General features: G+C 37.9%; 1 protein-coding gene across 3 annotated transcripts in view; it reads left to right on the forward strand.

The window, feature by feature from the left end:
- The window catches only part of Fnbp1l (formin binding protein 1 like), an 80,102-nt gene that overhangs the window by 24,713 nt on the left and 30,971 nt on the right, over nucleotides 1–24,418 (forward strand). For 2 of the 3 annotated variants that reach the window (XM_052179314.1, XM_052179315.1), the window contains exons 2-3: nucleotides 5,812–5,927; nucleotides 23,837–23,890. In XM_052179314.1, the coding sequence (XP_052035274.1) occupies nucleotides 5,812–5,927; nucleotides 23,837–23,890 (170 nt within the window). Of the gene's footprint in view, nucleotides 1–5,811; nucleotides 5,928–7,137; nucleotides 7,168–23,836; nucleotides 23,891–24,418 lie in introns of those variants that run through there. The other variant, XM_052179316.1, reaches the window with a different exon arrangement.

Consider the following 24,418-nt stretch of genomic DNA (forward strand, 5'->3'; position numbering starts at 1 on the left):
GCAATTAAGTGCCTTTCATGTGCCAAAGTTTCAGATGAAGTTTATTTTGTCTTTTCTTCTGGTTTTAGCATTTGTTTTTTAAACCCATGAATATATTAAATTATTTGATTAAAACGTACATAGCAACAAATAATAATTTTTCCTATTATTTATGTTATTGGATTTAAAATAACTAGACCAACTTTATAATTGGTACTACTTAGTTTCTGCAAAATTGACATGTGAGCTGGATTTGGTAGGGCATGATTATAATCCAAAATCCGGGAATGCTGAGGCAGGATTGTGCGATCCAGTTTCCAACATCCTTAAGTCAGTTTTCAACAACCAATGTGTTTTTGGTTCTGCTTAAAGGTGATTTAAGTAAAATAACTAGTAACATTAAGGAATATTTTTTTAAAGACTTATTTATTATTATATGTAAATAAACTGTAACTGTCTTCAGACACACCAGAAGAGAGCATCAAGTCTCATTATGGATGGTTGTGAGCCACCATGTGGTTGCTGGGATTTGAACTCAGGACCTTCGGAAGATTAGTTCGTTCTCTTAACCACTGAGCCATCTCTCCAGCCTCAAGAGTAAGGAATTTAAAATGAGCATATTTACCAAACACTTGATTTGTGATATTTATGTCTGACCCATTCTATGTCATTGCTGCTCCTGCCCCCACCCTCACCACAGGCCTTGCTATTATAGACCTGTATTCCTTATATACTTGGGGCTGACCTATCTTCCCAAGTGCTAGAATTATAGGGTTTATTTCTTGATATATTGCAGTTAATATGCCTATTTGAAGATCAAGATATTACTATTCAGTGAATTGTATGGTTTAACATAAAAATAAAGAATGTCTTTGTGTTTTAAATATATTTTACTATTTATTTTCATTTTGTAGGTTTACTGTTTGAGGTAGAAGAAAACTGTTATAATTTGGTTATGGAATAGTTAGAATGGTTCTCCAGACTCTCCTCCAACTGTCTTTCTGCCTTACTCTGATCTCACTCTTGCTTCAGTGGTTATACTGCAAAGTCTGTTTCACTTAGAACCAACCTCATGTTTCTTGCCTTCATGCTGCTGTTTCCCACTGACTGCTGTTTTGTTTTTTATAAAGTTGACTTTTTGGGGACCTATTTATTTTAAAAGTGTAGTAAATCCTTAGTTAAAATATATTCAATTACTGCACCTTTAATATTCTTCTACATGTTAGATGTCTAGTACCTTTGCTTCTATTTTGATTATCTGTGTTTTTGAGATAGGGTATTGTCATTTAGTCTGGGGAGATCTTGAAGTCACTATGTAGCTGGTCTTGAACTCTTGATCTTCCTTTAGTCTTCAGGTCCAACTCTGCAGTGCTAATTCTAAGTATTTACATTAGTAATTGAAAATTGTATGGCTAGGAATCTAGCTTAGTTGGCAGGTGCTTGCTTAGCATATACGAAGCCTTGGATGTAATTCACTTGGGCATGGGACATCACCTGTAATCTCAGCACTCTGGAAGGTGGAAAAGGAGGATTAGAAATTCAAAATCATTCTCAGCTACATAGTGCATTTGAGTCTTACCTGAGCTATTTGTAACTTTCTAAGAACAAACTAATTAAAATTGTATACATATAACATTTTTGTAAAACTTAATAAATGTGGGCTAGAGAGACGTCATAATGCTTAAGAGTATGTTCTGTTCTTAGCACATGTGTGGAGGCTCACACTGTCTGTAACTCTAGTTGTAGGTGGATTTGATGCTCTGGCCTCTCAGGGCACCTGTACTCACATGCACACAAACCCCTAATTAAAAATAAGAACTCTTTCAAACTGGAAAACCTTAATAAAGAAAATTATATTTTAGATTTTATGGCTTGTAAATTTAACTAATAGTGAAATTTGACCATGTTTTCTCAATAGTCTGATTAGTTTAGTTTTAAAGCTTTTATTTTTTTAGTTATTTTTAAATGATATACAACTCAAAATACCTTTGAGAAAGCAGATGCTTCTGAGATTTGAAGTGGATTGGCAGGTTCCCTGTTAACACTGCGGAGGGGAAGGCTGAGGCCTCCATAGAGAACCGGCAACTCCAGCTAGTGAAACTGTAGTGTGGATGTCTCTGACTATTCAAGGTCATAGGATTAACATATACTTTTAAAACAGTTTTGTTTGTTTGTTGAGACATGGTCTCCTCATCTGTACCCAGATAGATTTGAATTCACTTTGTTAGCCTAGGCTGGCCTCAGTCTTGGTCGATTCTTCTGTGAAGCTGGGAAAGCCCAGTAGTATTTCAGTGGGGATAATGACTAAGCGCAGAGCAAACAAGCATAGCTCATTATTAAGGCAAGAGTCTTAGCTGGGCGTGGTGGTGCCCAGCTGTAATCCCAGCACTTAGGAGGCAGAGGCAGGCAGATTTCTGAGTTCGAGGCCAGCCTGGTCTATGGAGTGAGTTCCAGGACAGCCAGGGCTACACAGAGAAACCCTGTCTTGAAAAACCAAAAAAAAAAAAAAAAAAAAAGAGGCAGGAATCTTATGAAAAGAATATACAAAATGATCCACTAGAAATATTCGTATTGTCTAAAGCTCTACTAGTAACGTGTGAATTGACACCAATGTCTTGGATTTGAAGAGATACTGGGTTAAATTTAATACATAGAGCATAGGCAGACAGTAAGAAATGGCCATCATTATGCTTGTCCTCTTACTATATTTGGAGGAAAAAAAGGTTTTGTTTTTAATAAAGAAAAGACCTAATAAGTTGAAGGGCTTACCACTATAGGACTGCCCCCACTTTAGACGCTGTCCTGGGCCTCTAGTGCTGCAGAAGGTTTGATGAAATCAGGTGCTCCACGACCTCCTCAGGTTTCATAATTCACTCTGATGTCTCACAGAACTTGCAACGCTTTCCTATTGCTTGATGATACATGCAGTAAACAACCATGTGAAGAAGTACCTAAGATGAGGTCAGAAGGGCTCAGAGCACATAAGACCTTTGGTCCCTGTGGCACAAGGCTGTGTTCACCAAGCAAGAAGCTCTCGAAACACATTTTTTAGGTTTATTTATGAAAGTTCCATGACATAGGCAACATTGATGAAATCCTTGGTTATTGCTTATTGTAATCAATCCCTAGCCCCTTTTATAAGGAGGTTGAAAGTTTCAATCCTGTGCTAACAGATTCCTTTGGTAAATGACCTCCAATCCAGGTCACCTCATTAGCATAAAATCAAGTATGGTTCAAGGGGGACTATATGTTTAAAGGTCAGGAAGCATGTCTTGTCACTCAGGAGTTCTAAAGGTTTTAGAAGTTGTGCTAAGAACTGAGGCCAGAGACCCAATGCGCATTTCTTGCTTGCTCTTGTATTACAGATACAGGTATCTATAACATCACATATCAGCAATGTGGAAACAAGCTAACTACTGTAGAAGCTGCTTAGAAAACACCTCTAAAGAATTGCTGGGCCCAAATGGTTCTTCTGCCTCTGCCTCCAAAGTAGCTGATCTGAGATGACTGATTGATTGATTGATTTTCAACAACAATAACAAAATGTACAACAGTGTTGTCATATAGTTGACTGTGTAGGTTGATTAAAGTACAGATATTTGAAGTATTTCTCAGATTATAAATGTCAGTTAGGTTCTGTTTCAATATGCAAGTATATTTAGAACTACCTTTTTTGTGTGTGAGCCATTAAAGAAAAGATGTTCAACATTTATTCTCAGTAATAAAGGACTTCAACAAAAACAATATTCTGTGAAAAAATTATGTTAGCTATTAGTAAAGCAGTGTTTTGACTGGAATTTTTCCATTATGCTACTAGCCCTGTGCTTTGAATGGAAATTTAAAAAGGAAGTTGAAATAAAAATTGAAATTTATTCACTTAGTTATTTATAGGTAAGGAGAAAATGAATGAGAGAAGTCCATAGAGCATTTAGGCATGTTGTTATAGTTAACCTCACAAAAATAGTATTTTCATAGTATATGGAAGTCAAGCTGTTTTTCAGTGCTCCTAGTAGGAATTGGGAAGGACCCTTGTAAATCTGTCTCTCATAAATTCAGTTTATCTCTTGGATGTTTTAAAGTTGTTACCCTTTTAAAATAAGTGGTTGTCAGTTATATGTTCATAATATGTAATTTTGAGAAGTGTATCTTCAAAAGATAAAGAGATGTTTTAATGGTTAGTGATTAGTTGCCTTTTAAAAGAAATATGAATTATGGAGAAAATATTTTGAAATGAGTGTTTGGAAATATATCTATTACTTAACCTATGTCTTCTACAAATACTGTTATTTATTTATTACAAGCAAATATGTCAAAAGACTAAAAAGTTAAAGATTATAATTGATCTGATTTACAGGTCTATATTTGGGCAACACTTCATTGCATAAAATACAAGGAGTATGCTTGTCCTACAGACAGAAGGGCTGAGATAGCAGAATAGAGCAAAAGGCAGTTTGAGTGTTTAAATGTTATTTTCCTGTGGAAGTCACTAAAGCAACTTAAGTACAGCTTAGACCTGGCCTGCTTAGGGACTTGGTTATTACTGTCTGCCTGTTTCTCCTTCTTCCCCTGTAGCTGGGAACTTCAGCATGAGCAATATATTTTGGTTTGGTCTGTTGAGACGTAGTAGGTAGAGGGAGCTGAAGCCAGAACAATGATTGCTAAGTTTTGTTTTTGTGCTTTTAAAATTTTATGTGCATAGGTGATTTGACTGCATGCATGCCTGTGTGAAGGTATAAGATCCTCTAGAAGAGGAGTTACAGTTGTGAGCTGTCATGTGGATGCTGGGGATTGAATCTGGGTCCTCTGGAAGAGCAGCCAGTGCTTTTAACTGCTGAGCCCCACATTCTGTTTGTTTTAAAGTGAGTAGAGTTTTTTTCTCAGTGTTCTCCAGAGAAACAGAATCAGCAGGATACATACATACATACATACATACATACATGTACAAAGAGATTTAATTTTGGTTTTTTACTTGCTTTATTAGCTTTACCTTTTCCTATGATGGTGGGTAAAATTCTTTATCAACAGAACTTAGACTGTGAGCAAAGGTTGTGGGCAGCTAGGAACTAGGAACACAAGACTCCCTCGACAGTGACAGTACGTGGACCACAGAAGAATCCAGTGAAAAGGAAAAGAGTAGAAACTCCCTTTCCTGAGCTCATGGAGCGTGAGAGCAGCCAAGAGCTGCTGTGTTGGTGTTCGGGAGCTCCCTTGTAAGAATGTTAGGCAAGTTCCTCAGCACACCGCCATGAATACATTCTCCTTATCATCCTTCTTGTTCTGTGGCCCACACAGTTAGGAGCAAATGGTGAGTGAGCTGGTTTGTTGTTTCCTATAGCCTGATGGCTTTCTCCTCCCAAAGGACAACCTCCCTTTCCATTCTTTGGCTGCTCCATTTCTTTGGCTTCCTGAGTCTGTCTTTACAGTTGTTTCCTCTGCTTCCTCCTTCCAGTTCTTGACCCAGAGTGTGTGGGCCATTCTACAGTCTTGGAGATCTGCTGCTTCTCTGTTTGAGTCTGGTGTGCTAGTGCTCTGTGCACAGGGTTGTAGGGAGTCATAACCACTCTAGAGAGATTTCTTACAAATAATTGGCTTACGTGGTTGTAGAGACTTGGCAAGAACAAAAGCTGGAAAGGATCACCCAGGGAAGAGCCACAGTTGCACACCAGTGGTGGCCCTCCACATTTGTCCCGGGTTAGGAAAGGTGGGAGGGACCAGGACTCTTCCGTCTGTACTTTATACTTAACTGCTTCTGTACAAATATCAGAGACTGCTGAAAATATCTGTGGCAACAATTTCAAGCTTGTTCAGCCTGTTTTTGCTTTCCTTTTCTAGGATCAGTTCGACAGCTTAGATAAGCATACCCAATGGGGAATTGACTTCTTGGAAAGATATGCCAAGTTTGTTAAAGAGAGAATTGAAATTGAACAGAACTATGCGAAACAGTTGAGGTAAGTTGATTTATTTCTCACTTCTTAGAAATGAAGTTACACATTTAAACAGCTTAATATTAAAAACAAATAGTATTGTATGGGTTAAACCTTGGGCTCTTTATCCCTAGTGGTTGAATTAGAGGATTGATAGTTAAGTTAGGTAAACTATTGCCTCGTGGGTAGTATTGACTAGCTATATCTTAAGTCACTTTGTACAAAGACACTTAAAATCCTTACATCTCAGTGCAAAGGGGAGCCCACCTAAGCAGCTAGAGCCTGCTGACTTCAGCCCCTTTCCACCTTCTGCCTGCAAGCCTTGAAAGAAAGTGGTTTAACGGCTAAACACACAAGGTCTGAGGAGTAATTCAGAATATTATTATACTTTTACTATTCACTGATAATTTGTTTTAGAATTCTTCCTAATGTACTGAACTTGGGAATTTCCAAGTCTTCAAAGTAGAGTTTGTGCTGAACTAAGCTTCTTTCTATATATATTAAAATATTTATTACCAAAATATTTGAAGGGGAGTTTTTAAGTCTTAAATTTGATGGAATTAATCTTAAGCTTTTGTTGAAATAGAAAAAATTATCATTGAAATTCATGACAGTTTATCAAGGAACTTGATAAAAATAATGCTTGAAGTTTGAAGAGCAGCCTGTGAAGTTTTATCTAGGAGTTTGGGTGCGTCAGGTTGCAGAAGACAAGGTCCCAACATGAATCAGACATGTGTGGTTGAAAAGTCCAGGCACATTTCATTCAGGACGAAATGAACTACTCCTTGTTTCTTTGTGTGTGCCTCTTTTCAGCAACCTCCTTTCTACTCTGTCCCCTCAGACTCTTCATCTTCCCACTCTGCATCCGAGACCAACTCTCTTCTCTGTTGTACCTTTGAGACGGGGGAGAAGGGAGAGATGGGAGTGGAAGGGTGGAGGAAGGAGAAGGGGAGATGTTGCTCTACCACCTTTAGTTTGTTTTAGTTTTTTTTCAAGACACAATCTCACTTTGTAGCTCTGCCTGGCCTCAAACTCACAGATATCTGCCTGCCTCTGCTTTGCAGGTGCTGGGATTAAAGGCTTTTACCACCACATTCCCACCTTTTTGTAGATATTCTAATAAGATTTCCTTTTGTGATTTATGACTCCGATTAGGTTGTATGCTTATTTTGTGTAATTTTTTGAAATGATAATACTGGATTGACTTCTAGGTAATGGTAGAAGCTGGCTAGCAGCAGTAGATCAGAAAGAAGAGGAAATAGTGGTAAGTCAATTATGTCCTTGTAGTCAACTCACTGGATGTAGGAAGACAAAGAACTAGTCTAGTATAAAGAGTGGATGATATGCAAAACTTATATTTTAACTACTGTGATATTTATGGAAACTGATATTATACCAGTCTCCTGATTTGTTCTCTTCTGGTTTTTCTTAAGGTACTTTTCATATAAGAATACAAATAGGGAGCTTATCAATATTTTACTAGTAACAGTAATGACACTTAACTGTTCAAAAATTATATGGGAATCTTAAACATGAAGGACCTCTGAGGGGTTAACATGAAGAGTTTACTCGTGCAAATTAAAAATGTTTGCCTTCTTGTTAAAAATGTATTTATTTTATTATGTTTATGAGTATTTTGCCTACATTTCTATCTCATACTATTGTGTATGCCCAATGCCCAGGAAAGCCAGAAAAGGGCATTAGCTCTCCTGGAATTGGGAATGCAGACAGTTGTCAACTGCCATGTTGAATCTGGGAGTTGAACCAAGTCGTTTGAAGAGGAGCCAGTGCTCTTAATCACTGAGCAGTCTCTCCAGCCCTCTCATCTAATTTTGAACTTGTTCTGAATTCTAATAAATAAAAATGTATAGCTTTGAGTTTCTAATACAAGTGAATTGAAGACATACATAAATGACAAATGATAAATTATTAAAAACACAAAGGAGCTACATCATTTTAGGAACAAACAGAGCTAACTATCTCTGAGGCCCCAAGAATATTACCACTGTGTTACAGCACACCACCAACAAAATGAAACGCATAAGAATGCTTGGGTCCTCAGGAAAAAAGTTAATCACCTTTTTTCTTTCTTTCAAGAAGACAGGGCATTTGACAGGGTACCTCTTTTAGTCCAGCATTTTAGTTTCTAAATTGTTTTGTAGGAAGCGCATAAATATACATGCACAAAATTATCATTGCTGAAAAATAGGATTCCATTCTAGAAATATCTACCAACATATGAATGATGAAAAGTATTATTGTATGTATCCAGTTATACCAGCAACCAGATATACCAGCTTACTTAAACTTAGAAGACTTTATATTAAAAAGCATGTGGCAAAGCCAGGCATGGTGGCATTCCTGTAATCCTAGCACTCTGGGAGGCAGAGGCAGGCTGATTTCTGAGTTTGAGGCCAGCCTGGTCTACAAAGTGAGTTCCAGGACAGCCAGGACTACACAGAGAAACCCTGTCTTGGGGAAAAAAAAACAAAACAAAACAAAACAAAACAAAAAAAACCAAACCAAAATAAAACAAAACAAAACAAAACAAAAAAAGCATGTTGCAGAATGTAGATCTTACTCCTTGCTTGAATTTGTATGTATGATTAGGTAGAAGTTTGTAACATTTGTATCTATCCTGAAGAGCTGTACAATTCCAAGTGTTTCCAGTTGTTGCTCTTGTGGACTGGGAACAGGTAAGCTGTAAGGGAAGGAGACTATTTTTACTTTAGACGTTTTTGTGGTATAATTTTCAGTGACTATGTACAACTTTGGTAATTTAGAACTCTAAGCAAAGTAGTGGTATACTTGGAAAAGATGCTAGTACAAATTGCAAAACAAAAAATTGATAATTTATAAGATAAAACTTAGACCACTTAGTATATCTTAATTCCCCAGGGTAACTCCCAGCTCTAAGAGGGCTGTGACAGATTCAATTTTGCTAGAGTCGCAGCACTGGCTCATCTTATTAGGTTGCAGGCTTCTTTGCTACTGTCTAAGACTGGTAACTATTGCTTCACTTACTTGAAAGGGAGGAGGGCTGTTGAGCTGCATTGCAACAGGGTGGCTGGAACTCCAGTTATTTATGAAAAAAATCCAGTTTTATAGGGAAAAATGGGACTTGTCCTGTATTCTGAGGATTTGCCTCTTTAAAGGAGTCTGGCACATCTCCATCCTAACAGGCTCTCAGTGGCTGGGCTATGGGTTAATGGTGAGGTATTTGGGAGAAGACTTGGGAGGAGGCATGTTTAATTTGAAGCCGTGTACTCCTTCCCTCTTGCTCTGTGGAGATTTGCTGCTTTGGATGAATGACTGATAAATGATGGAGATGTCAGGTGCTGTTTATAGTGGGTTTTTTGTTGTTCAAAGGGAAGAGCTTGTCTTGTGTATTTTCTCTTAGCTAGCTCCTCCTGTTTTTGTTGTTATAGAGGTTGATTTCATGTATAAGAGGAGAATAATGCTGCTTGGTGAGGTACTCTGTTCCTTTATAATTATTGTATTTAGGTTATTAAATATTTCACCTTTTTCTCAGAGGGGACTGGGTACAGTGTCTTGATACTTAGCTAGTTTGGCTTCTCACCACACTGATTCCTGTCTTAGCCTCCCAGGATGAAATAGTCATGTATCATCATGCCCCTCTTCAGTTTAAATACATCGTAAGACTGAACGCTTTAAAACATCTCTGATACCAAGGCATCCTGTGCCCACCTCCCATTATCTCCCCCTCCTTTTAAAATTCTTTTCTATGTTTTTTTTTTTTTTTTTTTTTTTTTTTTCCTTAAAGACAGATCTCATTGTAGCTCTGGCTGGCCTGGAACTCACTATGTGACCGGGCTGGCTTCTGATTCACAGAGATCTGCTCACCTCTGGTTTTGGAGTGCTGAAATTAAAGGGGTATGGCACCTCTCCCTGATGTTTGCATATATTTATAGTTTAGGTTTAACTGTATTTTGGTGTTAGATTTTAATTGATATGAGGGATCAGTATAAATATAAGTATAGAAAACAAAGTGTGTGATCAAAGAAAGTTGATATCCATTTTGAGTCATGCTAAATAATGGTTAGAGAATATTTGATTTACTGATTTTTGTATTGGCTGGTTTTGTGTGTCAACTTGACACAAACTAGAATCATCAGAGAAGAAGGAGCTTCAGTTGAGGAAATGCCTCCATGAGATCCAGCTATAAAGCATTTTCAATTGGTGATCAATGCAGGAGGACCCCACCCACACCCCTACTCCTATTGTAGGTGGTGCCATCCCTTGGCTGATATTTTTGGGTTCTTTAAGACTGTGGAAGCAGGCTGGGGAAGCAAGCCAGTAAGCAGCATCCCTCCATGGCCTCTGTCTGCATCAGCTCTTGTCTCCAAGATCCAGCCCTGCTTGAGTTCCTGTCCTAACTTCCTCTAGTGAAGTACTGTGTATAGATCTGGAAGTGTAAGACAAATCTACACTTGCTTTTTGGTCATGGTGCTTTGTCATAGCAATAGAAACCTTGACTAAGACAAGAGACAGACAACCAACTAAAGTCAGTCAATGTGTGTATGTATGTATATGCAGGGGTCAAACATGATGCCTATACGTGCTATGCACATACTCCTCCAGTAAGTTTATCTCCAGTCTACTGATTTTAATAAAACATATATATATATATATATATATATATATATATATATATATATATATATATATATAGCAGGGATAAATTAAAATCTCTAAGTGGGTGTGCACAATAAGAATATACTGTTTTCTAGTAAAAATAATTGAAGTATTATGTTCTATCATAGAAGTATAGCTTTGTAATCTTATATCTCCCCAGCCTCCATGTTAGAACTTCTAAGGGTGATGGTGTGGGATACTGGAGACAACTGTACTAGAAGGCGAGGAGCCTATAAACTAGCCTTCTGGAAATCTCTTTGAGTTCCCCTTTAATCTGATACTGTATATGGGCATTTGCATTTACATGCCAAGTCAGATAACTTGGTTGAGTAAGTATACATTGAATGAATGAATGAATGAATGAATGAATGAATGATTATTTCTGTCTAACTTAGCATCTCAGGACCTTTGATGATGCACTGATCTCTGTCTGGACTGGAGTTTGGTATTATATACATCACTGCCTTAAGGTTATGTGTTTACAGAGGTAAAGCTTTTAGGGTAAACTTATACACTTTACGTTCTTTTATCAGAATTTGCCATTAGCAGATCACCCTGTTTAAACTCAGAAGAACTCAGGAAGTCCATTTTTATACTGATTTTCTGAAAATAGAAATTAATTAAATTAATTAACTTCTTGGTTTGTTGTTCCTATTTGCCATGTTTTCTTGCCCTGTAAGCTACCACTCCCTCCTTTTCAGACAAGGTCTTGCTCTGTAGCCCTATGGGATTACAAGTGTTTTGTCACCCTGCCCAGGAGTTACTGTCAGTCTCTAGACATTCAGTGTGCCTCAGTACATATCTCTACCCGAATTGAACCACTGAATGATTTTATGAAATAATCTCTGCTTCTTAATTGAAGGATATAATCCTTATACTAAAATATAAAATACACAATGGGAAGGGTTAGTTTGTTCTGAATAAGCCATTTTTATTTTTAATATTTACTTATTCCTTTCTATAGCACTTAATATTTCAGTACTATTTTCCATGCTTTTGTGGTAGGGGCAGGAGAGTTAGGAACAGGACCTCTCTGTGTAGCCCTGGCTGTCCTGGAACTTACTCTATAGACAGGCAAACCTCAAATTCACAGAGATCCACCTGTCTTTGTCACTGCCTGCCCAGCTTCTGTGCTTCTTATTAACACAATTAATTGTGAAAAAAATTAATTTCTTTAAGAAATTGAGATTTCGGTTCTATTTTATAGATTTGGAAATGGAAACTAGTTGCATTTTATTTGCTGCGGCTGAGTGCGGGCCCCTGGGTATTGGGTTATATTGCATTGCCTCATTATGAGATTTACTAGTTCTGTTGATTTCCCACCACCACCACATAGCCAGTGCACACTACATATTTATATTTGTAAAGACTTTACATCATAATGTATTAATAAGTTATCCCCAAACTGAGTAACATACTTTTCCAACTAATGGATCCATATCTATATAGCATAGTGATAATTGTAGAAATTTTATGAAAATATAAACTAGAATCTTAAGCATGGTGGCACATCCCTTTAATCCAAGTTCTTGAGATACAGAGGCAGGAGGATCATTGAGTTTCAGACCAGTCAGGGCTTCATAGTAAGACCCTGTCTCAATGGGAAGAAAAAAATACAATTTAAAAATTTAGGTCTTGGCTGTGTATTTTTCTATAAAGTTGAGGAATAAAACAAAAAAGCAACAACAGTTAAGAATTTCTTTCTTTTAAGAAAATATTTTTCTCATTAATGAAGTTTCATTAAAAACAAGTAGCATTTCAAGAAGCATTTCAACAATTGATTGTCTGAGGGACAGATTTGTGGTGCTTCGGTTGCTTGAAGTATTAAAACTCATTTAGAAGGATCTCTCTCTCTCTTTGTGTGTGTGTGTGTGTGTGTGTGTGTGTCTGTCTGTCTGTCTGTCTGTCTGTCTCTGTCTCTGTCTCTCTCTCGATTTGAATAAATAATTTTTACTTTGGTTTCTGTAACCTGTTATAAATTGCAGATGATATATTACTCTAGTTTCCTCTGGCTTTTCCCCTTCAAGTTTCTCTTCAATTCTGTTAATTTTCTCTTGATGCCTTATCAGCAGAACAGTTTTCTTCAGTGTCTTGTACCTGCACCTTGATGTGCAGTTGGGCCTCATTTATCTGTCATCGATGTGGTTGTTTGTTGTTGTGATCATTACCTTCTGTTCCTGTTTTTATGAACTGTGTGCCTTGGAGCTCCCTTTAATCTTCCTTTGTTCTGTGGTACCTAAGGTGGCTGTTCTTCAGTGTAACTGTCAGCCAATTGCTAAACTAGTTGGACTGTAACAACTGAATTTGTGTTATTTTCAGTGAGATTAAACTGCTTTCCTGTTTAATCTTCACAAGAGTTCGATTTCTGTAACTACTGTGGTTTTAGCACATATAGAGTACATCTATAGTAACCTTCCACCTTGTATTTTTGTGGAATGATTCAGTAAACATTTGTCATTTTTCTAATAAGGTCAGGTACATCTACTTTCATAAGAACTGCATGTCAGTAGCCTTTTAAGAACAAAAATAAACTTAGACCTGTTGGGTTGAATGTCTTTATGGTGAAATTCTCGCTATTTAAGGACCTCGTTGTCTAAACATTAAACTGAAAAAATAGTTTGGTTGTTCATAGTATCAGTTGTGTGCCCTTTATTCAGTCCTTAACCCTCTTCCAGGAGTCAACCTAGAGCCTGTCTGTCAGATAAGCACTCAAGTACTGAGCCTTATAGCTCTCATTTGGTCTCTGAATCTAAATCAAAAGGAAAACAAATGATCAAATTTCTTAGCAGAATTTATCTGGAAAACATAATACTTAAGTCTTTATTATCAGTTTGTTTCTCAGTCTAAATTGAAGAGATTTTCTTGTCTATTTTTAACTTACTTGAAAATAAATATTCTTCTAAAAAATCTAGTTTCCTCAAAAGCCTCATTGTTATGCTTATTATACAACGGCAATGACACATTGCTAGCATTCTTTGAGTATAGATGTGGGGCTGGTGCACCAGCATGCACAGCTCACATTCATCCATATTTTATGTATACTATATTCTTGAAATGCTGAAGATAATACTAGGGGCTGGGGTGTAAAAAATACGAAAGACCATTTGTATACCTTCATATCTTGGAGCCCCTTTGATTTTTTTTTTCTTTCCTTGAGTTTTTCAGACATCAATATTTAAAGCTTCTAATTTTTTTCATTACCTGTCTACTTAACATCTGTCACTAGCATAGGTATAAACATTGAGACTGAAGCATGTCTTTTTAAAACAGTATGTATATTCAGACTTTGTTCTAGTATTACATAGTAATGAGTGAACTGATAGCCTATATTTTAGTATTAATAATTGAAGTAAAATAATAAATTAAAATTTGCCGTGTTGACCATTTGGAAGGTATAATGTGTTGACATTAAGGACATCCCCATGGCTGTGTAGCTATCACCATTATCCATCTCCATAACTCTTATTCAGAAGAGAAGTACTATACCCACTAAATAATAGCTTCTCCATCCACCTGCCTTTAGCCCCTAACAACTACCTTCCTGTTTATCTTTCTGTAAGTTTGAATACTCTTGGTACTTAAGAATATTATTGTAAATAAAATAAATGATGAGCAAAATAACAAATGTCTAAATGATACATGTAGCATGTATTATGTTAGCAACACTCATGCTTTAATACTTTTTAAAAATATATCTTTAACATAATTTTTTAAAGAAGGGGGAAAACAGGTACAGAAGTATGGAATAGAAAAGAGATAGAGACATACACTGGTTTATTAGTTCATAACCACCAACTAGTAATAGAGGATGCCTTCTTCAAGACATTTAAGATTCAGAGTGGACTGTTGTTTAGCAAGGCTGAAGAGTTCAATCTATAGTATTTAGAATTTAGGCTGCAGTTCTTATTTTTGGATAGATCACTGAGTGCACAGTCCTTTCTTCTAATGAACTTTGAACAGAATCATAGTCTCTTGACTCGGGAAGAAGCAGATGAAGTGTTCCATTTGTGTCACATAACAAAGATCACGCCCACGATGTGGTGCCAAGTGAGTTGTACTGCATATTCCTCCTTGGCAGGTGCTGCATTGCCCTCTTTCTATAGAACATGTCTTCAGTGCCCGACAAGCACACCCTCCCAAGTTCTGTGGCATTTCTCCGTCATGTTTGCACATTTTATCCCTAGATTCTGTTCTCATGTGCTCACTGAGGAACAGGGGTTTGCTGGCTTGCCGTAGGCTCCTGGAGGAGGTGTGGACATTTGTCAGGCCAGAAAAGAGATGGTGTTGCTACCTAAGCTTAGGGATCTATTTTCTTCCTTTTAAAGAATAAACTCTTTCATTATTTGTACATTCACATTTTCTTTATTTGCTCATTTGTTATTGGGAATTGGATTGTTTTCACCTTTGATTATTGTGAAAAGTATTATTATGGATATAGGTGTACAAATATCTCTTTATTGCTTTCACATTGTTTTTGCATACCCAGAAACAAAATAGTGAGACCCAGTAGTATTTCTGTGTATAACTTTCTTTTTTTAACTTCAAAACAGTTCTTTTAGAGTTTCATGCAGTGATGGTCATATTCACCCCTCCCACAACTCTTCCCAGATCTATCCCTAATTCTCTATGCACACAGATTTGTACCCTCTTTTTCCCTCTTAAACCTTTTAAGACCATTTTTGCTGCCCAGATACTCATAGATGTGTAATATTCTGCTGAGTGTTGTTGACTTACTAGGGCTACACTTTTAAAGAAAACTTGTCTTTCCCTCTCTCAAAAGCTAACGCTCAGATTCTGTGCCAACTCCCCTCTCTGTGCTAGGATTTGGTCTGGCTCGGGCTCGCACAGGTTTTGTACATGCTTTCTCAAGCACTGAGTTCACATGTGCACCTGCCCTGCTGCGTCCAGAAAACATGGTTTCCTTATTGTCATCAACTGCAGCCTTTCTGACCTGTCTCCACAATGATCTCTTAGCAGTAGATGCATGTATATGATGTGTGTAGTCTATATATTCCCCTTAAAGGCTGAGCATTCTTCAGTCTGTTCTCTGTCCCTTGGCAAGGTGTGGGTCTTTATGTTACCTACTATCCACTGCAGATAGAAGCTTCTCAGATGAGGGGTGAGAGATGCTTTGATCTATCAGTATTACAATAAATCATTAGGAGTTGGTTTAATACTGTGTCCTTTTAGCAATGTAACAGTAGATTTTTCCCTAGGCCCATGAACTGTTTAGTAATTATCCAAGCAGTGGTGCCAGGTTTAAGTTTCATCTTATGGAGTAGTGCTTAAATCCGATCAGAAATTGGTAGGTTATTCCCAAGATGTTTCACCGCTATTGTACCTGTGGGCATATCTTGCCAAGCAAGTCATTATTGTAGCCTGCAGGGTTATGGCTGGATATAACTGATAGTTACTTTTTTTTTCTTTCCCAGTAGCTTTCAAAGTGCAGCAAGACCTCGGTGCACTATGAAAGCTAGCTAGTAGGAATGAAGCTTCCAGGTACATACCAGCTTGATTTTGCCGTGTTATATTGCTTAAGTATTAAGTATTTTCAGCAATAAGGTCTTACCATCAAGTTCCAGAGTAACCAAGGGCAGTGAGTGGCTATAGTCTATAATGTTTGGGGGCTTATGGAACTTAGCTGCCCAACAACTCAAAAAAAGGGGGGGGGGGAGAATTAACCCATTCTTGACAATGAGCCTTTTATTCTATTTTTAGTCCCTAGTGGGGCATTGCTGCTCTGTGGGGGGACCTTCTACGGTAGTGGGTTCCATAGGACTTTACAAAATGGTTGTGGGTGTTGGTCGTCTCTCCCCATATTCCCTCCTCTCTGCTACTCCTCCCCAGTCTTAGCCTTCCTGTGCTGTTACTGCCTCTTAAACCTTTATGCCTGCATGTCCTATCTCCTTCCTTGAAAGGCCTTTACCATGAGCCCTAAGTAATTCCTGACCTCTGAGGTATTCCAAATCAAACACATATCTGAGGATTCAAAGCTAGCATGCAGAGATGAGAGGAACATGCAATGCTTGTTTCTGACTCCGGGTCACCCCACTCAATGATTGTTCTCACCTGCATTCATTCAATTACAAGTGTCACAGGGTTTTTCCTTAATAACTGAATAATATTTTATTGTATTAATGTGCCACATTCTCAGTGCCTGTTCATCAGTTGATGACATCTAGCTGTTTCCATTTTCTGGCTTTTGTGGATATCTCTAGAGTAGCATATAGAGGGTTTTGGGGTTTAAAGCTAAGAGTGGTATTGCTGGTTTATATGGTAGTTCTGTTTTTGTTTTTTGAGGAACCCTAATGATAATTTCCATAGTGGGAATACCAGTTTGCATTTTTAACATCAGTAAGTTCCCCTTTCCACATCCATGCCAGCATTAGTCAGTGTTTTGGAGACAAAGTGTGGAGTAGAGACTGAAGGAAAGGCGATCCAAAGATTGCCCCATCTGGGGATCCATCCCATACACAGCCTCCAAACCCAGATGCTGGGAAGCTTGCTGATAGAAGCCTGATATGGCTGTCTCCTGAGAGGCTCTGCCAGAGCCTGACCAGAAGTGGAAGCTCACAGCCAGACATTGGACTGAGCTTGGGGTCCCCAAAGGAGGAGTTGGAGAAGGGACTGAAGGAGCTGAGGGTGTTTGCAGCTCCATGGAGGGAGCAATCGGCCAGACCTCCCGGGGACTGGACTACCTACCAAAGAATACACATGGAACGACCCATGGCACTGTTGGCATATGTGGCAGATGATGGCCTTGCTGGACATCAATGGGAGGAGAGGCCCTTGGGCCTGAGGGTGTTCAATGACCCAGTATAGGGGAATGCCAGGGCAGGAGGATAGGAGTTGGTGGGTGGGTTGGGAAGCACCCTCATAGAGGCAGAGGAAGGAAGAATGGGATGGGGGTTTCCAAAAGAGAGACCTGGAAAGGAGAAATTTTTTGAAATGTAAATAAAATATCAAAAATTTTTTAAAAAGTAAAAATATTTCTCATCCATTTGTATTTCATCTTTTGAGAACTCTATAGTTCTGTGCTTCATTTTTTAATTTGATTTTTTTTTGTTTAAGTTTTGAAGTTCTTTGTATATATTAGATTTTAACTGTCAGATGTAGCTGGTAGAGATTTTTTCCCCCATTCTGTAGGCTGCTCCTTTATCTAAGTGATAGGGTCTTTTTAGTTTCATGAGATCTCATTTATTGACTATTAATTCTAATGACTATGCTCACTTGTTCAGAAAGCCAGTCCTTTCTCATACCAGTGAAGTTCAAGAATATTCCCTACATTCTCTTCTACAGAGTTAGGGTTTCAGGTTTTCTGTTGAGGTTACTGATCCATTTGGAGACTTGCAAAGGGTCAGAGATGAGAATCAAGTTTCCTTTTATATGGAGTCCAACACTGTTTGCTAAAAAGTGCAGTCTTTTCTCTAGTGTTTATTATTGGTGTCTTTCAAGTTCAGATGACTACAGAGGTGTGGATTTAAATTTGGGTACTCAGATCTATCCATTGATCAGTGAGCAACTTGCTATGCCTGCTGTTATCATTGCTAGAACTCTGTAGTGGCGCAACATCTGGAAGGTGATACTGCCTCTGGTTTTTTGTTGGTCAGGATTGTTTTGGCCATTGTGTGTGTGTGTGTTTGAAATTTAATGTTTTTTCAGCTTCTGTGAAGAATTAGGTTCGAATTTTGTTGGGGCTGCGATGAATCTTTAGAATTGTGGTAGAATAGACATTTTCACAATATTAAACTTGCCAATCCATAAAAATCGGAGGTCCTTCCATCTTTACTTTTTTCAGTGTCTTTGTATTCATTGTATAAGTCTTTTGTGTCTTTAATTAGATTTCTTCTAAAACACACACAAAACACATACACCCTCTCTTAGAATATACACATACAAAGGTAATTGTGAGTGACATTTTCTTGAATTCTTTCTCATTAGGTTTGTCATTTGTATATATGAAGGCTACTACATTTTTGTGTTAATTTTATATCTTGCTACTTTGCAGAATTTGGCTATTAGCTGTAGGAATTTTCTGTTGTAGTCTTTATGATCTTTTACATACAGAATCAAACTATCTGCAAATAAAAATACTTTTGCTTCCTTCTTTCCTACTACTATCCCATTGTCTCCTTCACCTGTCTGACTCTTCCAGCCCATGTTAAACAGGAGTGGGAAGAGTGGGCATCCTTGTCTTAGACCCGATTTTTATTGGAAATGCTTTGAGTTTTTCTCCATTTAGGATGATGTTGGCTATTTCCTTGTATATTGCTTTTATTATGTTGAAACATCCCCTGTATCCCTATTCTCTCTAGGACTTTTATCATAAAAGGATGGTAGATTTTGTCAAAGGACTTTTCTACAACTAATGAGATAATCATGTGATTTTAATCCTGTTTATGTGGTGGGTTGTTTTTGTTGATTTCCATGTGTTGAATCATCTACCATCTATGCATCTCTGAGATGAAGCTGACTTGATTGTGATAATCTTTTTGATGTGTTCTTAAATTCTGCTTCCAAGTATTTGAGGATTTTTATGTCTGTGGTCATTAAAAATAATTGGCCTGCAATTTTCTTTTTTGTTTGTTTATTTGATTATGGTTATCAGAGTAATACTGGCTTTGTAAGAGGAATTTGTAAGTATTTCTTCCTTTTCTATTTTGTGGAATAGCTTGAGAGGTAATAGTGTTAGTTCTTCATTGAAGATCTAGTAGAATTCTGCACTAAATCCACATGACCTCTGCCACTTGCCTAAGAAACACATGTCTGGTCTGCCTTTCTGTTCCTCTTTCTGCACACCCTTTTCAGGTTAGGAATCCTAACTAAAGCTCATAACCCCTTTACCCCTGCCAAAGCATGCTTGCCCCATCCCTACCCTAGCAAGAAAGCTAGACTTCAATTCTGCCTGTGAGAGTTTGAATGAGAATGATTCTCATGATCTTTTATGTTTAAATACCTGGTCCATAGTTGGTGGATCTGTTTGGGAAGGATAAGGAGGGGTGGCCCTAATGGAGGTTAATCACTGGGGCTTTCCTTCAAGGTTTCAAAGGACCCATGCCATTCCTGGTCTTTTCTAACTTGTTTCCTATTTGTGGATCGAGATGTAAGCTCTTAGCTCTCCACCATAAGCCCTGAATTAAATGCTTTCTTTGATAAGTTGCTTTGATTATGATGTTTTATATCACAGAATTAGCAGAATAACAAAGATACCACCCATTCCTGCTGTGTGTACCTGGGTCCTTGTCTGGCAGATAGCCACACTTCTTATGCCAACTGCACTGATCCTCTTTGCAAGGGTCCTCCCCTTACCCCCATTTTCAGGAAGGGTGACTGATCCCATACCAGCAAATCCACCCACACCTGCAGCCTGACTAAGGGGATGTGTTGTGGCCCTTCTCAAAAACAAATCCAAAAAAACCCTTTAGGGATTCCAGACTCATAGCATCAATGCTGTCAGAGCCCACTGCCTAAGGAAGAGTCCTGAGCACTTAGCCCATACACCTGAAGACTGGCCGGCAGGGTCCTCTGACCAGGCTGTTCCTGGTCTTAGAAAGCTTAGGAGCTGTTTGGACATCTCTGACTAAATTTTGCAGTAGGCTTGCTGCTTTAGCTAGCCTGCCTGGCTCCCAGCAAGCTTCAGATATTTCCCTGCACCTCCACAGTGGTGGGGTGGCCGGGTGCCGCACTCCGCACGCCTCTGCTTTACTTAAGAGCTTGAGGAGGAGCTCTGGTCTCCACGCTTCACAACGACACTTCAGGGTGCAGCCATCTCCAGAGCCCTATAATTTTAGAACATTTTTATCATCATAAAAATAAACTTTGTACCCATCCCCAGTAATTTCCTTTTTTTCCCCTGGTTTGGGCAACTACTTAATCTATTTTTGTTTCTCTGGATTTGCTTATATAATTAGCTCCTAGATTTGTCATCTCTTCCTCATATCTTCCCCTTTTGGGTTCCCGTTCAGAATGACTGTAAGCTTTGCATTAGTACTAGTTTGATAGTTAGGACTCGTCTATCATTCTAACACCTGAAATAATGATCAGCACTAAGCATCTTTGCTGGTATTTAGTTGAGCTGTGAAATTAATCTAGGCACTGATTCCCAGTGTGTTTTGGTTATGTTCCTGTTACTTAACCATGGTTAAGAGTATTAAGTGTTCATTAATATGACTAGGGTTTTTTTTGTTTTTTTCTTCTGTGTTCCCTTTTATCCTTTCTACTTTAGTGCCAAACATTCTCCGGTTTTTGATGTTTCAGCAACATAGAGCGCACTTAGAGTTCTTCATGGATTTCCTTCTTGCTTCTTCCTCTTCACTCATTGTACTTAGAATTCCCCTCAGGGCTCTCCAGTTTCCTAATTTCTATTTAGCTCTTTACACAAATATAGGATTGGAAAATTTTAGCCTTTCCTCTTTACAAAAAGATGTTTTAAGAGCTATGCAGTCTCTTCATGTAATACTGTTTAGCAGTATCTATATTTTACCAGTCTAGATCAGTAATATTATTTATGAAAATGTTTGTGCTTGAACTTGTATAGCTGCTTAAAAATTGTATGTGTGTGTGTGTGTGTGTGTGTGTGTGAGAGAGAGAGAGAGAGAGAGAATATGAATGGTGATGTTTAATTTCAGTTATCAACTTGACACAATCTGGTATTCCCTGAGAAGTGAGTCTCAGTGAGAGTCTGTGAGGCTGTTTCTAGATTTACTTGTTTATTATTATTTTTTTTATTTTTAATTGATATATTTTTTATTTACATTTCAAATGATATTCCCCTTTTCTGGGTCCCCATTCCCCTCAAGTCCCATAAGCCCTCTTTCCTCCCCCTGTTCCTCCATCTACCCCTTCCCGCTTCCCTGTTCTGGTATTCCCCTATACTCTTGCACTGAGTCTTTCCAGAACCAGGGGCCACTCCTCCATTCTTTTTGGACATCATTTAATATGTGGATTATGTCTTGGGTATTCAAAGTTTCTAGGTATGGATGGAGCTGGAGAACATCATACTAAGTGAAGTAACCCAGTCTCAAAAGATCAATCATGGTATGCACTCACTGATAAGTGGATATTAGCCTAGAAACTTACTTGTTTATTATATATAAGTACACTGTAGCTGTCTTCAGACACCCCAGAAGAGGATATCAGATCTCAGTACAGATGGTTGTTAGCCACCATGTGGTTGCTGGGGATTGAACTCAGGACCTTCAGGAGAGTAGTCAGTGCTCTTAACCGCTGACCTGTTTCGATCTGGTTGACCTGTGGGGATTGTCTATGAGAGGTTGTCTTTATTACAGTAGTTGAGGCAAGAAGGCCTGGCCACGTGGGTGGCATCATCTCCTGAGTTTGGGTCTTAGACTATATAATAGTAGAGCTGAGGTGAGCACATGTGCTCCGTGTTTTCGTTGCTCTTGATCATGACTCTGTCTAGTTCCTGACTTGACAGGGCCTATAGTTGTAAACTGAATACACTCTTTCTCTCCTAAGTAATTTTTCAGAGTGTTTTATCATAGCAATAGAAGTAAGACTAAAATGAGTGGTATGCCATCATTTCTTAAATATTCAATTTTTATTAAAATCACAAGTAAGTCCTAGTACTCTCGACTTGTGCTTTCTAATGCTGGCTGTGGTCTTCTTGATGGCAGGCACTGAGCTTTTCAGCAGTTTCTCTCTTGGTTGATGGTAGCTTCTCACTTTGTCACAGCACCGTCTCTGTACTTTATCTTAGCCCTCGCCGGGCCGCACTTTGTAATTGCTGCTATGCAGCTGCCTCATTGGAAGGAAGTGTCTCTTGAACATGGATAGCTCTGTCATTGGCGGCACTCCTGGTAGCTTACACAGCAGCCAGGACAGAGCACATCATTATTTGTCGACTCAATAAGCTAACTTATAAGTGGAATTAATTTGTTCTGAAAATCATTGAATGATTATGTTTAAATCATGATGATAGGCTAGTTTCTTCTTAGTTTCCTTTCCATTGTATTCTTAAACTTTTAGAAAATCAATATAAATTAAATACCAAGAAATAAGAGATTTTTTAAAAAAAAATATTGGTCTTTTTAATTTTTGATTAGCAGACACAAAATTACTTCTCAAAAAGTCTATCAGGTTGGAGATGGTTCAGTGGGTAAAGTACTTGTTACTCAAGCATGAGAACCTGAGTTTGAATCCTAGAACTCATGTAACACAGGACATGGCATCTCATGGATGTCATGAACACTTGTGGGGCAAGATGGGAGATGGACACAGAAGAATCTCCAGAAGTTTGGAGGGCAGCCAGCCTTCTAAAGGCAGTGGTGACCAAGGAAGGGCTCATCTCAAACAGGGTGGAAGGGAGGGAGAACACCCGACTGTCCTCCACAGGGGTACACCTGCACTCACACACAGGGTTCAGAAAGCTAGACCTCCAGTGGTCCATATGTTGTAAAGCAAACCTGTTATATATAAAGCACTGTGGTCAATGTTTTATCTCAGTAACTTCTCAGAAATCTGTGGGGTAGGCACTGTTGACACCATATAGGAATCTGAGGAACAGAGAAAAATTAGTGTAAATTGCTGTGGGTCATATAAAAATCATTTAGCCAAGATTCAAACCCATATCTCCCAGTCTAGCTCTAAAGTCTCTGTACTAGCATATAGTTTATTTCATATGTATGAAATAAGGCAGTATTCTAAGAATGTTACAGATAGACAGAATGTCGGCACATATAGTCAGTCACAAGTTAGAATGTGTTTTTGCCTAAAGAAAAGGGAAGCTAGAGGACCAGGGGTGTGGTTGCTGGTCGTGCACTTTCTAGCATAAAAGAGGCCCCACACCTTAAAACCGGGAGTGAGTCACATGATTTCCATAGAGCAGCAGCTTGGTAGAGGATGGTAGCTAGCTGCTCTTTTATCCCTTTAGTCAGCATCTGTTTATGTTTTGCCTCAGTTGCTATTAAAAATATCTGATTTGTCAAACAAGAGAGTGATGGTGTTTCTTTGAAATGTGTCTTTGTTCCATCACTCAGTTCCATATACTGAATATTGTTTTCCTGTTATTCCTTTTAGTTTATGCATAATCTAACTGTAATTACAATACCATAAACAGAAATAATGTTAATATTTTTAAGAATAAAATATAAATAGTGATCATGTATTATCATGTTAATGTTTAAAGATGACATGTTGTTCTCAGTGTTTTATATACAATAGTCTTTTCTTAAACCCTTAATGAAATTGACAAAATTTAGGTTAAAACTTTTATTTCAAAAGTATTGTTTATAAAATCAAAACTTTTCTTCCTTTAGAAATCTGGTTAAGAAGTACTGTCCCAAACGCTCCTCCAAAGATGAAGAACCAAGGTAAATCTAACCTGTTAGTTATTGCACATTACAATATTCAGGATACTATGTATGAACTTTTACTTTGTAAAATGTACTGTTAAAAAAAACTCATTAAGTTTTTCTTTAAAGTTATTTAATAAAAACATCACATATTTTTAAAAAAAGAAACTACTATTTATCTTTTGAGGATAGATAATTTAATGAACTTAATAGTTTTTCTTTTTTTAAGAATAAATAAAAGTGGGATTTTTAAGTAAGATTTAGACCAGACTGCTGCTTGCCTTGCATAGTCCCCAGCAGAAGGGTGTTTTCCACACTTCATTGTGATATTGTCATCAGCCTTCTAAGACTTTGCCTTTCAGGATAGTGAAAAGTGATGAAATTAGGGGATAATTTTGAATCCTGAATAAAAGATGAAAACTTTCTTTTGGGCCTTTTGGAGATCTTAATATGCAGGTGGTTGTAAACTGTAGAAATTAAACGAGCTTAAATTCAACAGCTTTTTGTATGTTATTGGTTCTTAGCATTCATTCTTAAGGGAGCCAG

This window comes from Apodemus sylvaticus, chromosome 4, assembly GCF_947179515.1.
Source record: "Apodemus sylvaticus chromosome 4, mApoSyl1.1, whole genome shotgun sequence".
Lineage (NCBI taxonomy): Eukaryota > Metazoa > Chordata > Mammalia > Rodentia > Muridae > Apodemus > Apodemus sylvaticus.